The sequence below is a fragment of the Acomys russatus genome, chromosome 17 (genome assembly GCF_903995435.1).
Source record: "Acomys russatus chromosome 17, mAcoRus1.1, whole genome shotgun sequence".
Taxonomy (NCBI): Eukaryota; Metazoa; Chordata; class Mammalia; order Rodentia; family Muridae; genus Acomys; species Acomys russatus.
The window spans coordinates 57,847,808-57,861,810 of record NC_067153.1 but is presented as its reverse complement, the minus strand read 5'-3'; the positions used below and the strand labels follow the sequence as shown (position 1 = coordinate 57,861,810).

Here is a 14,003-nt window from a genome sequence, read left to right as displayed (position 1 = left end):
TGATGAGGCCTAACAGGCTAGCACTAGATTTGAGGGAGGTTAAACATGAAAAGGACTGAGCGAGCAGAGATCGCGTGAACAGCTAAGTCTGAAGAGGGATGGCTGGACCATTACCTCACAGGGCCTCTGTCCGTTTCCCAAGTGACAAGACAGTCAGTATGAGAAATCGAGTCAACTACCAAAATTTTAAAAAAAGCAAAAAAACCAAGATGGTCAAACCAGAGCTTTTAACCACCCACCATCTATCCTAACTAGGAAACCAAAACAACAGATCAACTATGAACATCAAACTTACCATCTGAACCCTGAGTTCTTCCTTATAGGTCCCATGTCTAGAATCACTTTCCCTTGGCAGAGTTTGAACATAGATGACGCAAGAAAATAAAAGCTTAAAGAATACACACTATTAGAAGAGTGGGAAGCACCGAAGAATCATATTAATCAAGAGCTTCTACATTCAGCCATGAAAGCTGTTGCTATCATTATTATTATTTTTTTTTTTTTAAGAGGTAGAGGGTAGGACACAAGTGCCAATGCACAAACAAAGGTCAGAGTCTCTCCTTCCACATGTGAATCCCGGGGATTGAACTCAGGTCCTCCAGCTTGGTGGCAGATGCTTTTACTGGCTGAGCCATCTCACCTGTCTTGTTTCCATGACTTTTTAAATCAAGGAGTGATACTGAATCACTGGCCCAATTGATCACTAATTAAAGGCAGGGAAGTGTGGAGACAAAGCTACCCAGTTACAGCCACCTCCACTAGGGCATTTCCTGCAACTGCTGCCTACCCAGGAGCTCTGTGGATAATTGGTGAAATTCAGAGAGCAAGTTTCGCAAAAGCCACTGTGCCCCGTGGGTTCATTCATCAGGCATAATTTCCGGTGGTCATGACTTAAGCAAATAAGGAAGACACCAAGGGACGTTCACCACAGTCAACTCTCCATGTGGGTTCATTCTGCATAAGGAGGCCAGTCTGGCATCTACATACCGAACAACAGCCTGAGTTAATTATTTATAAAGCCCTACAACCAGAAGAAGGCTCCCAGCAGGCTCCCAGAAGGCTGTAGGTGGAACATCTCTGAGATACTAACATCTAAGTTAAATATTTTTTTTTACTTTCATAGCTTGCAATTCGCATTAGATGACGTCAGGGGCTCATGTTGAAGCAATTTTCCTGCTCTGATTTATAAAGCTAAGAGAAATTTAACAGAAAAGGTCAATAGTGATTATGCTTTAAACTATTATAGAACTACCACTGAGTGACAAGTACTGAAGAAATAAGTTAACCAAGAGCTTTAACACTAAAGACTTGAGGCAGAGGTTTCAATGAGTCTTCATTTCATCAATGCCTCCTCTGCCACTGATGGAAATTAGAATTATTTTGTGATAATCTGTACACCACTATCAGACTACTTCACTAACCTTCCAGAAGGCTTACCATTCTATAATGGCATAAGCGTTCACAGGCGTGGGGGAAAAAAAAAAAAGGCTCCTGATACAAAAATCACTGTACTCCACATTAAATTTGTAATTCAATAAAGAACAAGCAAAAATTGCCAGAACCAGCTTAAATATTTGCTACCTGACAAAGAAGGTTGTCTGCTGTCTACACTAAAGTATGAATCTAAATATCGGGGGAGGGGGACCGTAGGAGAAGGTAGAAGTAGCTAATTACATCCGCTGTCACTAAAAGCAAAGCTACTGTCAGGGGCCGAAGACAACCTATGATGCCTCATTAAGTAACACAGGCTAGACCAAATTAGATTTTCTTTCTAAACTGAAATCTGTTGGCGCCAAGTGCTTGCCCTCAGCGCCTCTTACGTCAACTTCTACTCCGGCTTAACTCTCACGTAGTAGCTCACTATGACAGACAAGAATATTTTAAGAAACTAATTGTGCTAATTTGAATGTAACTTTTAAACGCTACTCCCAGGGATGGTAATTTTATGTGATGGTCACTTACTATCCAGTCTCACTAACTGTAGCATCCTACATCTTTTACCCAGAGTGGCCAGGTGCAGAGCCTTAATTTGCTCAAGTCTAGTAAACCAGAAACTTGTGCTGAACAGCGTGAGGCGCCAAGGAGGTTAACCTGTGCGCACTTTTCTCTCTTGCTTAAAAAGGAATAGTATTCGCTCTTTCCAGAAAGATGAATGCCCGATAAACAGCTGTCGCGATGAAAGGTCACGGCTAAATCGTGGCCAACTTTATCTAGACCGGGGAAGTTACCAAATTCCTTTGATTTAAATGGTCTGTGAGTGAAACCTGAAAGGAAGGAAAAGCCACACCCAACTCCTAAATTTACTTTGTAAAGTGTTAGGAGGCCTTAAGAGGGAACTGCTTGACATCCAAGAGGCCTGGTGGCAATGAGCCACAGTCCTCCGCCCGGCGTCGCCCCGCGTTCTGCCCCGCTCCCGCGGCTTCCAGCCCTTTTGTTTGTGTCTCTGCGGGGCCAGTGCGGGGCTGCGGGCGGGACCCGCGTGCGGCGCAGTCCGTGGCCTCCGAGAAACTGGCTCAGGTGTCTCGTGGACCGGAGTGTAGGAACCCCCAAAACACCGCCCGGAGTGGGCTCAGGAAAAAAACCCGAAGTTGCTTCTGAGCAGCGGCTTCGGCGCAGAGAGGTCAGCCCCGGATCCCCCCACCCCACCCCAGCCCCGGATCCCCGCGCTTCGGATCACCGCGCCCCGGCTCGGGCACTCACCGATGTCTCCATCCTCATCGTCGTCCTCTTCCAGCTCCATGTTGAGCAGGACGTTCCTAGTCATCATCTGCATGTCTCCCCAAGACCGACGCTCGGTTCCTCTCGGCGCTGCTCGGCTCTGCTCGGCTCGGGCGGCAAGCTCCGCTCAGCCCTCTCTGCACGTCCCGCTGCACTCCGCCGACGCTCTGCTTCACTAGCCACTTAGCCTGCGACTGAGCATGCCCAGAGAGAGGCCGCCACTCCCGCCCCAGATCAAACCGCCCCGGCTTCGGGGAGCCCGGAGGAAGTCGGGTGGGGGAGAGGGTGTGAGTGGCAGACGCTGGGTGCGCCCGGCCGCGCCTGCAGCACGCATTGCAGCCGCAGAGGCGGGCCAGCGAGGGGGTGCTCGCCAGGGCCCTGAAAACTATTCTGCAGAATAGCAAGAGGACAGAAAGGTGCCTGATGAGTGTGTGTATGTGTGTGTTACGGAGGGGAGGAGAATCTACACGTGCGCACGGAGAACCCTCTGTCCGCGCCCGAGGGAGCACTCGCGGGGAGTGGTCGCGGGGTGCAGCGGTTGCAAATCAGAACTCAAAGACAGGGGACTAGGCCAAACACGTCACGGCTACGTGTAAACTCTTTAATAGGGCAATGATGGGGGGAAACTACAGCACCAGGAAGAACAAAGAGATGAAACGGGAAAATGAAGGCCGAGAGTGAAGGAATGCCTCCGCGACAACCCAAGGACGCTGGGGCGTAGGCGAGTTTGCTCCTAAAACGCAGGGAGGCAGATCAGCAGAGTCCTTGTGAACCGCTGCTGTCAAAGACACTGGTGAAGAGCAGCCTCTAGGCAGTGCCAGGATGTTGCTCTCTCACCGCCTAACCTCTTGCTTCCTGAGCCCGTTCCTATTGTATCATCCAGCGCTGCTCAATGACACTAAAATGACTGTGTGTTTTAGTTTTTCATGTACAAACTCTTCTTCCTCTTTTCCCTCTCAGATGCTGGGAATCCAGCCCAGCACCCCTGGCATGCCAGCGGGGCACTCTACACCGACCTACACTCCCACCCTCAAATGATTATTTTTGGTGTTCTCCTGTGAAGGAAAAAAACACAAACAAAAAAACAAAACAAACAAACAAACACTAGGATCAATATTAACCACTGAATTTAACCGCAGATATGCACTAAAAGACAGTACAAACTACGCTCCAGAAAACGACAAGGAAATACTATCCTTGCTTCTTAGGGCCTGGTTTTAATTAAGAAGACTAACATGAAAAGTAAGCGCAGAATTCTGGTGAAGGTGAGATTCTGCGGTAGGAGAGAGGGGGGAGGAGGGGGGAAGGGAGAGAGGGAGGCGGTGGGGGACACAACCGACCAGTAATGCCGTCCGTGTGCCCATGAACTATAATAGCAGCTAGGCCCTGCAATCCCAGCACTCCAGAGGCCAAAGAAGGGGATTCTGAAGCAAGACTGGTCTTCAGAACAGGGGACCAGGAGAGAGAGAGAGAGAGAGAGAGAGAGAGAGAGAGAGAGAGAGAGAGAGAGAGAGAGAGAGAGAGAGAGAGAGAGAGAGAGAGAAAGAGAGAGAAAGAGAAAGAGAGAAGGGAGAGGGATGCCTTCACTGAACTCTCAGTTCCAGAGGCGGTTGGGTGACAGGAGCAGAGCCTGCGTTCTTCCTTCAGCAGAACCTTACACGGCGGCGCTTCTCATGCACTGTGCCTGCCTCTAAACGTTTTTACAGTGGTCGTTTCATCTCACCCTAGGAGTTGCCGCCCCGGCTTCACGTGAGCACCAGAGCAGTGAGCGCCTTGTCCCACCTTCACACAGGATCGGTGTCGGAGGTGGGCCTGTGCTACTAGTGCTCCATAAACCGCTTCTAGAGGCGGTTTCCATGTCAACTTCTTCCAACTCTCCTCCAAGTCTCCTCACTGACCTGCCACACTTCTCAGCAGATGTTCCCTAGGGTTCTGACCTAAGACAAAGCTACTCTGTAGCTAGGCAGTTCTTGGCTTTCATTCTGAAAGAAGTCTCACCGAGTCATTTGGAATTCTCAGCAGATTTTAGAGATTCCATTTGCCTCTTGCTTGGTAAGTGTTACACAGAGGCATTGCTGGTCTTTTATGTCAATATGACTGTTGCCATGAATTATCTACTTAGGCCAGCTGTGAGTCTATTACTATTAGTACACCCCGACTGATTCATTAATGCATTTTCTACGGTTCTCATGCACTGTTTTTTTTTTCCCAATTGACCAATATACACTGCAAAAATAATCTAAGTAATAGCCCTGTATAAGAGCCACACCCTGATCCTAAAGTATTGGATGTACTACGCACAGTTTGCGGGAGAAGATGCCCCTGGCTTTATGTGGCCAGTGTGTTTGTATTTGCAAAGCTTTTCCAAGTCAGGTCGCAGACCAAATAGTTTCTCACTCATTGGTCTTCAGCAAGAAAGATGCTTTCCTGCCCGGACTGTGAATGATAGCACTCCCACTGGCTTTAGTCTCCGGCCCCTTTTCTTTCCCTATAGAACTGATGCTGTTTTACAACTTTACCCGCTGTCACAAGAAAGAAGAGTTCGCTGGGCGTGGTGGCACACACCTTTAATCCCAGCACTCGGGAGGCAGGGGCAGTGGAATCACTGTGAGTTCAAGGCCAGCCTGGTCTACAATGCAAGTCCAGGACAGCCAGGACTACACAGGGAGACCCTGTCTCAAAAAACCAAAAAAGAAAAACTTTAAAAAAAAAAAAAAAAAAAGAAAGAAAGAAAAGAAAAGAAAAAGAGTTTGATGGCCATTCACACAGTGTGCTCACAAAGGCCCTATATTCCAGAGCTCCTGAAGGTTTTATACGCCTACACTTGTCGTCATTTTGTTTGTTTGGTTTTTGGTTTTTTGAGACAGGGTTTCTCTGTGTAGCCTTGGCTGTCCTGGAATTCACTCTGTAGACCACACTGGCCTAGAACTCAGAGATTTGCCGGCCTCTGCTTCCTGAGAGCTGGAATTGAAGGTGTGCTCACCCTTACTGCCTGCTGGGCAATCTTAAATTTCTTAATAGCATTTGTCTTTGAATTTGAATTTTGTCAGTGAGGTCAGATGGGACAGTGCCTCCATTCACGTGCAAGCCCTGTCCCCATTTGTTCCTTCATCTCTGTGAAGTGGGCTCTCAGCTAACAGCTGTGGTGTTCCTCCATCTTGGCCCTGCCAGTCCTCCTGAGCATACCTGAGACCACCACGGAAGTCTGGGCGCAGGCATAGGGGGCCAGGGTCATGGTAAGGGATGACAGCAGCTATCCCTGACCTGGATCGCCAGTACCTCAGTCACCCAGACTAAAGAGTAGAGGATGCCTCCCTCTGCCCAGGCACAGAGGCTGCGTGCAGCCTCAGTCCTGTGGATGGTCTGGAAAAGTCAAAAGAGACATAGCTGGCTTGACCTCTGCCCCTTGCCAACGTGCCTATACAGATACACCCTTATTTGTAATATATATATATATTAGCCTTATTTGTAATTATTCGTATATGCGTGTGTATGGCTTTGTGCACTTGGATGCAGTGCCTGAGGAGGCCAGAAGAGGGCATCAGGCCTGGAGTTATGAGCAGCCAGGCATGAGCGCTGTACTGCTTTTAACCACTTAATCTGTCCAGCACCCTTATGTTTTGTCCTGTAGCTTTTGTGGGACTTTTTCTCGAGAGGCATCAGCAATTCCCCTTAACCCAGAAAGAGAACCAAGTAACAGCCCCACCAGAGTCCAATATGGTAAATCAGTGAGTGTTACCTGCAGGAGCATGTATGGCTTAAAGGCCATCCCAGCATAGGCATCCCTAGATCTCTGCCTCCCTGGACCTGCGTGCTGTTCAGCAGGTCAGAATTTCCTTCAGGCTGCCTAGACCTGGGAAATCATCTTCAGCTACTGTAATATTTACATATCCTTGGGCGTGGAGCTTCAGAATCTCGTAAGGTTAAGGAATTTCCTGAGAGGGAGGAGGTCTGCTTCCTGATGGCTCTCCAGGAAGGGATGTTTTGTATACTTCTGTTCAGAGGGAATTGTTACGTTATAGCACTGGCCCCTGAAAATTGGGCAGCTGCAGCCGACCTGACAGCACTGTCGAGTCGCAGTCTAGATCCGTGTCCTTATTCCCGGAGGTATATTTGCCTGTACTACTGAACATCTCTTGCACCTTCCTTCCACAGTTGAAATTTACTAAGTTTCTCATCTCTGCCCCAAACTGTGTGAACCAACGAGCGATACAAGCTCCTCAAAGAAGCCAATAATCCTAAGACTGAAAGACAGACAGGCATAAGCTGCGTAAGCCAAAGCTATTTTGAGCCCTGCTTCTTCTCCCTGCCTACCCAAGCCAGCCCATTGCTGAATCCTACTGTAACCACTTCCTGGCGACTATGAACATAGCCTGTCTTATCTACTGTGGCATTGTGGGGGAGACCTAGAGAAAGTGAAGGAGTAATGTTGGCAACTGCTATCCGAAGGGCCAGTCTGGGCAGAAGGAAAAGTAAATGTAAATGTTCCCAGGCGATGTACCGAAGGAGATGTGGCCTAATGCCATGGTGAGAAGGTGCCAGGGCAGTAAATACACGCTAGCCTGGCTGCTGCTGGGTATCTTCTTCAGATGGTACTGGGACTAACTGTTACTGAAGACAGAAGGGGACCACTTCTCGGGAGGGATAAAAGCAAGAATTTGGGTATCCCCTCACAGCAGTACTGTAATGGAAGGAAATTTCTACAAGACTTCACATACTGATTGAAACAGTTCAACTTGTCTCCTTCCAGAAATTACTAGAAAGAGAACTTGGGGCACTAAGAGGTCCATTAGTACTATATGCGCTGCTCCCAATGCCCCAAGGGGCTGCTAGGCCAGCCGGAGCTACTCAGAGAAACCCTGTCATTTATAAAAAGAAAAAGTGTGTGTGTGTGTGTGTGTGTGTGTGTGTGTGTGTGTGTGTGCACATGCATGTGTGTGTGAGTGTGTGTGCTCACATACATGTGTGCATATATGTGTACGAATGAGTGTGTGTGAGTGTGTGTTCCCATGCATGTGTTCACATGAGTGTGGGTGAGTGTGTGTGTGAATGCACATATGTGCATGTGTGTGTACACGTGAGTGTGTGTGGGAGTATGTGTTCATATGCATGTGTTCACACGAGTGTGTGCATGTGCGTGCACAAGTGTGCACACCCATGCATGCATGCACATGACTAGTCAAGGACAGGGTGCCTTATTTGTCACCCTGGTCATTACAAGTTCTGTACTGTACATCTTGTGACCCTATTCTTGTAACTGAAGCACTCCACTTTATTCTCTGCTTTTGGGAGCTTGCTCTTTTTAAGTTCTACAGTGGCCGTGTGTCTGGAGTCACAGCAATCAGGATGCTGAGACAGAAGCATCATTTGAGCCCAAGACTTTCATCAGCCTTGGAAACATAGCAAGATCTGCTTTCAATCAATCAGTAATTCTTCATAGAATCAAAATCATGCCATCTCTGTCTTTCCAAGACTCCTTTTTTTCACAGGGATTAATGTCCTCAGGGTTTATCCATGTCACATGTGATAGCATTTCCATCTTTTGAAAGGACAATAATCCCATTGTGTATATGTCGCCTCTTCAGGTCACTTGTTGTTTGGGGTTTTCTTTGTTTTTTTTTTTTAAGGTAGGGGTCTCACTAGATAACCCAGGTTGAATTTGAACTTTCTATGTAGTACAGACTCGCCTCTCCTTCTGGATTCTCCTGCCCCTACCTCAGGACAGGCGTGTGCTACCACACTTGGCTTTTGACTTGCTATCTTGACTGTCGTGACTAGTGCCAAACACACATATGGGAGCAGGTTCCCTGGAGCAGATTGCATCTGATTTCTGCGCCATGTGATAGTTTTACTTTTCAAAGGAGCCTTCAAGCTGTTTCTTCAGGGTGGCGTTACTTATGTCCATTTCAGGCAGGAGCTTGTAAAGGTTTATTTTCTCTATCCTTGGCAATTCTTCCCTTTTGTCCTTTTTTTTTTTTTTAACACTAGTCATTCTAAAAGATGTGAGCTTGTTTTAATTTGCTTTTTTTTGTTTGTTTGTTTTGTTTTTTTGTTTTGTTTTTTCGAGACAGGGTTTCTCTGTGTAGCCTTGGCTGTCCTGGACTTGCTTTGTAGACCAGGCTGGCTTCGAACTCACAGCAATCCACCTGCCTCTGCCTCCCAAGTGCTGGGATTAAAGACATGTGCCACCATGCCCGGCTAATTTGCTTTTTTAAAACGATTAAAATGATAATATTCAGAATGTGTTTCTATGCTTTTTGTCCACTTGTGGGCTTTCTTTTAGTAAATGCCTGTTGAGGTTGGTTGCCTGTTTTTTAATCAGTTTGAGCTGGATTTTGTAGGTGAGCTGAGATACGGATCTGACTCTCACTTCATTCTTCTGCGTGTGGACATCCGGTTGCCCCTGTAGCATTTACTTAGTGACTGTCATTCCCCACTGTGTGTTCTTCACACATTTGTTTAAAATCAATTGACTATAAGCACGTAGGTTTATCCCAGAGATCCCTAATCTGCTCCGCTGTTGAATGTGTGATCAATTGACTGTGAGTGTGTGGGACGGTCTCTACTCTAGTCTGTTGGCCAATGTGAGCTGTTTTGTTTCCCTTTGTTTTCATGTCAAGTCTCACTGCTTAGTCTCTGCTGGCCTGGAGCTCACCATGTAGCCCAATGTGGTGGCTTGAATGATAAACGCCCTCCCTCCGGAAGCTTGGGTATTTGAACATCTGGTCCCCAGATGACTGTGCCCCTTGGGAAGGTGTTAGGCTCTTTAAAGGGTGGGGCTTGCTGGAGGAAGACTTTCCCTGGGGTTACACACTTTGAGAGTGTGTAGCCTCCTCTCCCTTCCACTTTCTTTGCTTTCCATGTCAGTTGTGATCTTCCAGCTCCCTGCTCTGGTTGCTCTGGTAGCCTGCTGTCATACCTCCCCCAGCACTGTGGACTCTCCCTCTGGAACCAAAGCCAAAATGAATTCTTCCCTCCTGCAAATGGCCTTTGGTCATAGTGATGGCTACTCTTGGTTGACCTGATTACATCTGGAATTAACTACAACCCCTAAGATGGAGGGACACACCTGTGAGGGATTTCTGTTTAATTTGGAGCGGGAAGATCTACAGCTAACTCACATCTTTGAGTTAAGAATCCAGATCTCACTGGGCTGCACCTCCTGCTGGGAGCCTATATAAAGACACAGGGGAAGGAACTCTTTGTTCTTAGCCTGCTTGCTCTTACCTTGCTGCCAAGTGCATTCCCTACACTGGCATTAGCACCTGCTTCTTCAGGATTCCAGCATCTACTGAAGGCCAACTGAGACATCCAGCCTTGTGGATACTTGGACCGTCCACTGGTAGGCAGCCATTGTTGGATTAGGTGGACTGCAGCCTGTAAATCATTCTAATAAGTCATATGTGTATATATATACACATATATATTACATTATATATATTCATTCTATAAGTTCTATTGCTCCAGAGAACCCTGACTAATACAGTCATGTTATTTTATTGCAGTGACAGAAAAATAGTATGGCCTCAAACTCAGAGCAATCCTCATGCCCCTACCTGGCTCTTGATTTGTTTTTTTTTTTTTTTTTTTTTTTTTAATTAGTGGAAGGTGCGTGTTTGGTTGTTTTGTTGTGTTTGGTTGTTTTCTGACTACTGGGATTGAACCATGATACTGTGCTTACACGTGTTTGACAACTGAGTTAGTCCCAGCCTCAGAAGTTCTGAGTGCATTTTTATGAATATATTCAGCTCACAGAACTACCTAAGGCTTCTTTGCACCTTTATCTCATTTGCTGAGCCTTTGTGGCCTACATCAAAAATAGTTATCCCACGGCCCTTACAGAGGACGTTTAGGGAGCCCTGGGTTATGCTGTCCCTTCCCCCACTGACTGGGATGGCATTATTCCCCCTTGTGAATAATCTACAAAGAGACAATTACAAAGAACCACTTATTGATATGTTGATTTTTTTATTCATTACTTTCAACAATTACACATTTCTCCTTAGGGATTATTATGGATGAAATCACAAAAGAACTTCATAGGATTAGTAAAAAGCTGCAAGAAAGGGCTCCAGGTGAATGCTTGGCCAGGTGTTAAGTGCGCTTTTATTTTTAATAGTTTCAAATTTCTTGGCACAGGGTCTTGCTATGTAGCCCAAGCTGGCCTTGGTTTCAACACTCTAATCTTCTGCTTCAGTTTCCCAGGGCCTAGAATTATAGGAATGTTCTACCATGTCGTCTTAAATATCCTCCTGACTGAATCTGGAAAGAAAGTAAAAATGGAATTCGATAAAGGAATTGTGAGTAAGCCATATTTTTCTCCAAAGAAAATTACCCACAAGGCTCCTCACCGTCACAGGTTAGACAGCTAAGTCCTGGTTGTCTCAATGCCTCCTTTCTGAGTCTTGAGTAGTCTTGAGCCCCATTCTGACAGCACGCATGTAGGAAGGGGTTAACAGCTTGCCTCTGTCCAGCCACTCACCTTCCTGGTGGAGATTCTGAGTGGTGTCCCCAATAATCTTTCCTCCATATGCCAGATTCCTTCCTGGTACATTGCATTCTTTGTGTCTCTCATGAACTTGTTCTCCTCCACGATGATGTCACTTGGCACCTTCTGTGGCTGTTCTTGGTCGTAGTTCTTAAGAACCCTGTTCCTCTCCATGGCAAAAGGAGCCCATCTTTCTGGTGGTGTTTATTAATGCTATGCGTCCGTCTCTGGGTCGCCTTTAGTGGCACCCTGCTTAAGTATGGAGGGTGAGGAACTGCTTAGCAGATGATGCCCATGCGGCTGACTTCAGGCAGAGGAAGTCACAGGGACCAGGGAAGCCCATGTGTTCTCTCCACCCTGACAAGCACCATGCACAGTCTGACTCCTTGCCCAGCAGCCGCAGAGCATTACCAGCCTGGGTCCCCACTGCCTTGGAGGAAACATATAGCAGTAGGCTCAAGACCTGTGAGAATACCATAACCTCACGGAAAAGAGACCCAAAGAGGACAGGACGTGGTTGTTGTTTGTTCAAATCAGGGAATAAAACCAACAAAATAACATAAAAGCGATCACCTCAACATTTGCATGTGCTGTTTAAAAAGCATTGCATACATTTAAACTCCTGTGCAGTGGACCTTTTTTTTCTCCCTGCAAAACTGAAACTCTCTGCCGTTTGTGCAGTCTCCCCCATCCTACACACAACCCTCTACTTTCTGTTTTGACTACAAAGCGCCTTTATTTAAGTGGGATGATACAGATGGTGTTTGTCTGTCTATGATTGGCTTATTTTACTTAACATAGTGTCTTCAAGGTTCAAAAGCTATTTCAGATCAAAGTTCTCTTTTCTCCACAGAATAGAAACCAAACTTACTAGCAGGCAGGCAAGATAATTTGAAAGTTAATACAGAAAGAAGGAATGGGATATTTGCTTAAGACTCCTAGAGAGGACATGGATGAGGACCTCTCAAGGGAAAACACCAATACCCTACATAAGGTCAGGAAATGAAAGTAAAACCTGTTAGAATGGTCATGTGGGGGGTGTGGGAGTGTGGTGATGTTTTCCATCACCTTGTTTGTTTTAGGGTGTTGTTTATTTCTGGTACAGGTCATATCTCAGATGTATGTGACAAGTAGGTGGGCAGATGGCTACAACTAGGGTTGAGGTTCACCAGAGAAGTTCAGCGGTTGGAAAGAGGGGGAAGGAATTGAGGGTACAAGCAAGGGGATGGCTTTGCAAATGTGTCTTGGATGCTCTGAGGCAAAGCAGAGAGGCCAAACATGAAAGCATCAGTAGGCTGTAGACCTGGAAGGTGGAACTGTGGCACTGCCCGCATCGTTTCTTCTCTTTGGTTTCTTTTTTTTTTTTTCCCCCATTTTTTATTATGTTTCTTTTAAAACATATACATTTATATTATTACACATGAATAAAATAAACTACATACAGCAGAAAGAACCACAAGACAATCAGGAATTATATGAATGTTACATTCGTAGTGATTTAGCTATTTGTATTTGGCAAACTTGAAGTAAACACATTTCCTATCTTGTTGGGCCTAAATTTCGGAATGAAAATCAACATCTATCTTTATCTAAAAACATCTTAACCCCTAACCAACTAAGCTTAATTGTAAGACTAAACTATCTGGTCTTCAACCCTATTAGAGCCTAAAAAAGGGCAAGCTTAGATGCAGGCAGAGTTGACGCCTGAACTCTGTCAAGACAGGGTAAACAAGTCCTCAATAGTTCCTGCCTTGTGAATAAGTCTGGGCTAGAAGTCCGAAGATGGTGCTCCAATGTTATAGAGAGAGTGTTGGGTGACTGTTCAGGTAGTAAATTGTCTCAGTCATATTTTCATTTTGGAAGCTGCTAACCTGCACTTCCGGTTCACTCGGGTATTTAAGTTTTATTCCTTCTCTTTGGTTTCTTACCTTTCCAGTTCTTTCTCCCCACCGCAAGGAGGATGATCCTTTTTGTGTGGAATCCAGTGCCATCACATCTTTCTAGCTCTGAAGGACTCCTGTGCTGTGGGCCCCGGCTAAACCTTGTCACAGCATGAGGCTGTGGATACACTTGCAGCCCTATTTCTCAGCATCTTTAAACCCTTCAGCATCTTCACCTATCTGAGGGCTTCGCCCTCTGTCTCAGCTCACCGCCACTATTTCTGCTTGCATCACTTCTCTGCATCTCTAAATTTTGACTCTTTGTAGAGCGTCCCTGACTTTCCCTGACCCATTTCGAATGCCTCCGATACACACTCGACTAGCAGCCTACTTTTACCCCATTCTAGCATTTAACTTACTTTCCTCATAAAGCTCATTTAATGGTTTACATATATCTGACCTACCTGTATTTTCTTTTCAGGAAAGGAACCCTATATGAATAGTTTTCCCCTAAATATGAAGTAACAAAGAGTGGATTGTTTTGTTTTCTTTTTCACTTTCATAAACATTTACTAATTGTACAAACTAAGGAATTTCACCGTGATGTTTCATAGATGGGCACAATATACTCTGATCATCGTTAGTCATCTCTTTTGATACCCTACTCCCTTCCTTCTTCCTCCAAACCTATCTTCTACTTTCATGTACTATTTCTATTGCTTCTTTAATCATTACTGTTACGTTCATATACACAGGCAGATGCGTACAGAGTGCAGTCCGTTGAGCCTATTTAGCGTTGCTCCTTTGTATATGATTTTAGAGCTGGCCACTTGGACCAGATAACTGGTTAGGAAGCTCATCCCAAGGGAACACTGATTCTCCCTTTATCAGCCTGTAGCAGTTCTTCTTCTAAGGGG

The 14,003-nt window shown here is 45.9% G+C and overlaps 1 protein-coding gene across 2 annotated transcripts in view; it reads right to left on the bottom strand.

Annotated features, from left to right (window-relative positions):
• The window catches only part of Ano6 (anoctamin 6), a 174,535-nt gene extending 171,548 nt beyond the window's left edge, over positions 1-2,987 (bottom strand). The window contains exon 1 of one of the 2 annotated variants that reach the window (XM_051160263.1): positions 2,701-2,987. In XM_051160263.1, coding sequence (XP_051016220.1) covers positions 2,701-2,773 — 73 coding nt within the window. In that variant the 5' untranslated portion in view covers positions 2,774-2,987. The remainder of the gene's footprint in view (positions 1-2,700) is intronic. The other variant, XM_051160264.1, reaches the window with a different exon arrangement.
• Between the last annotated feature and the right edge of the window lie 11,016 nt (positions 2,988-14,003).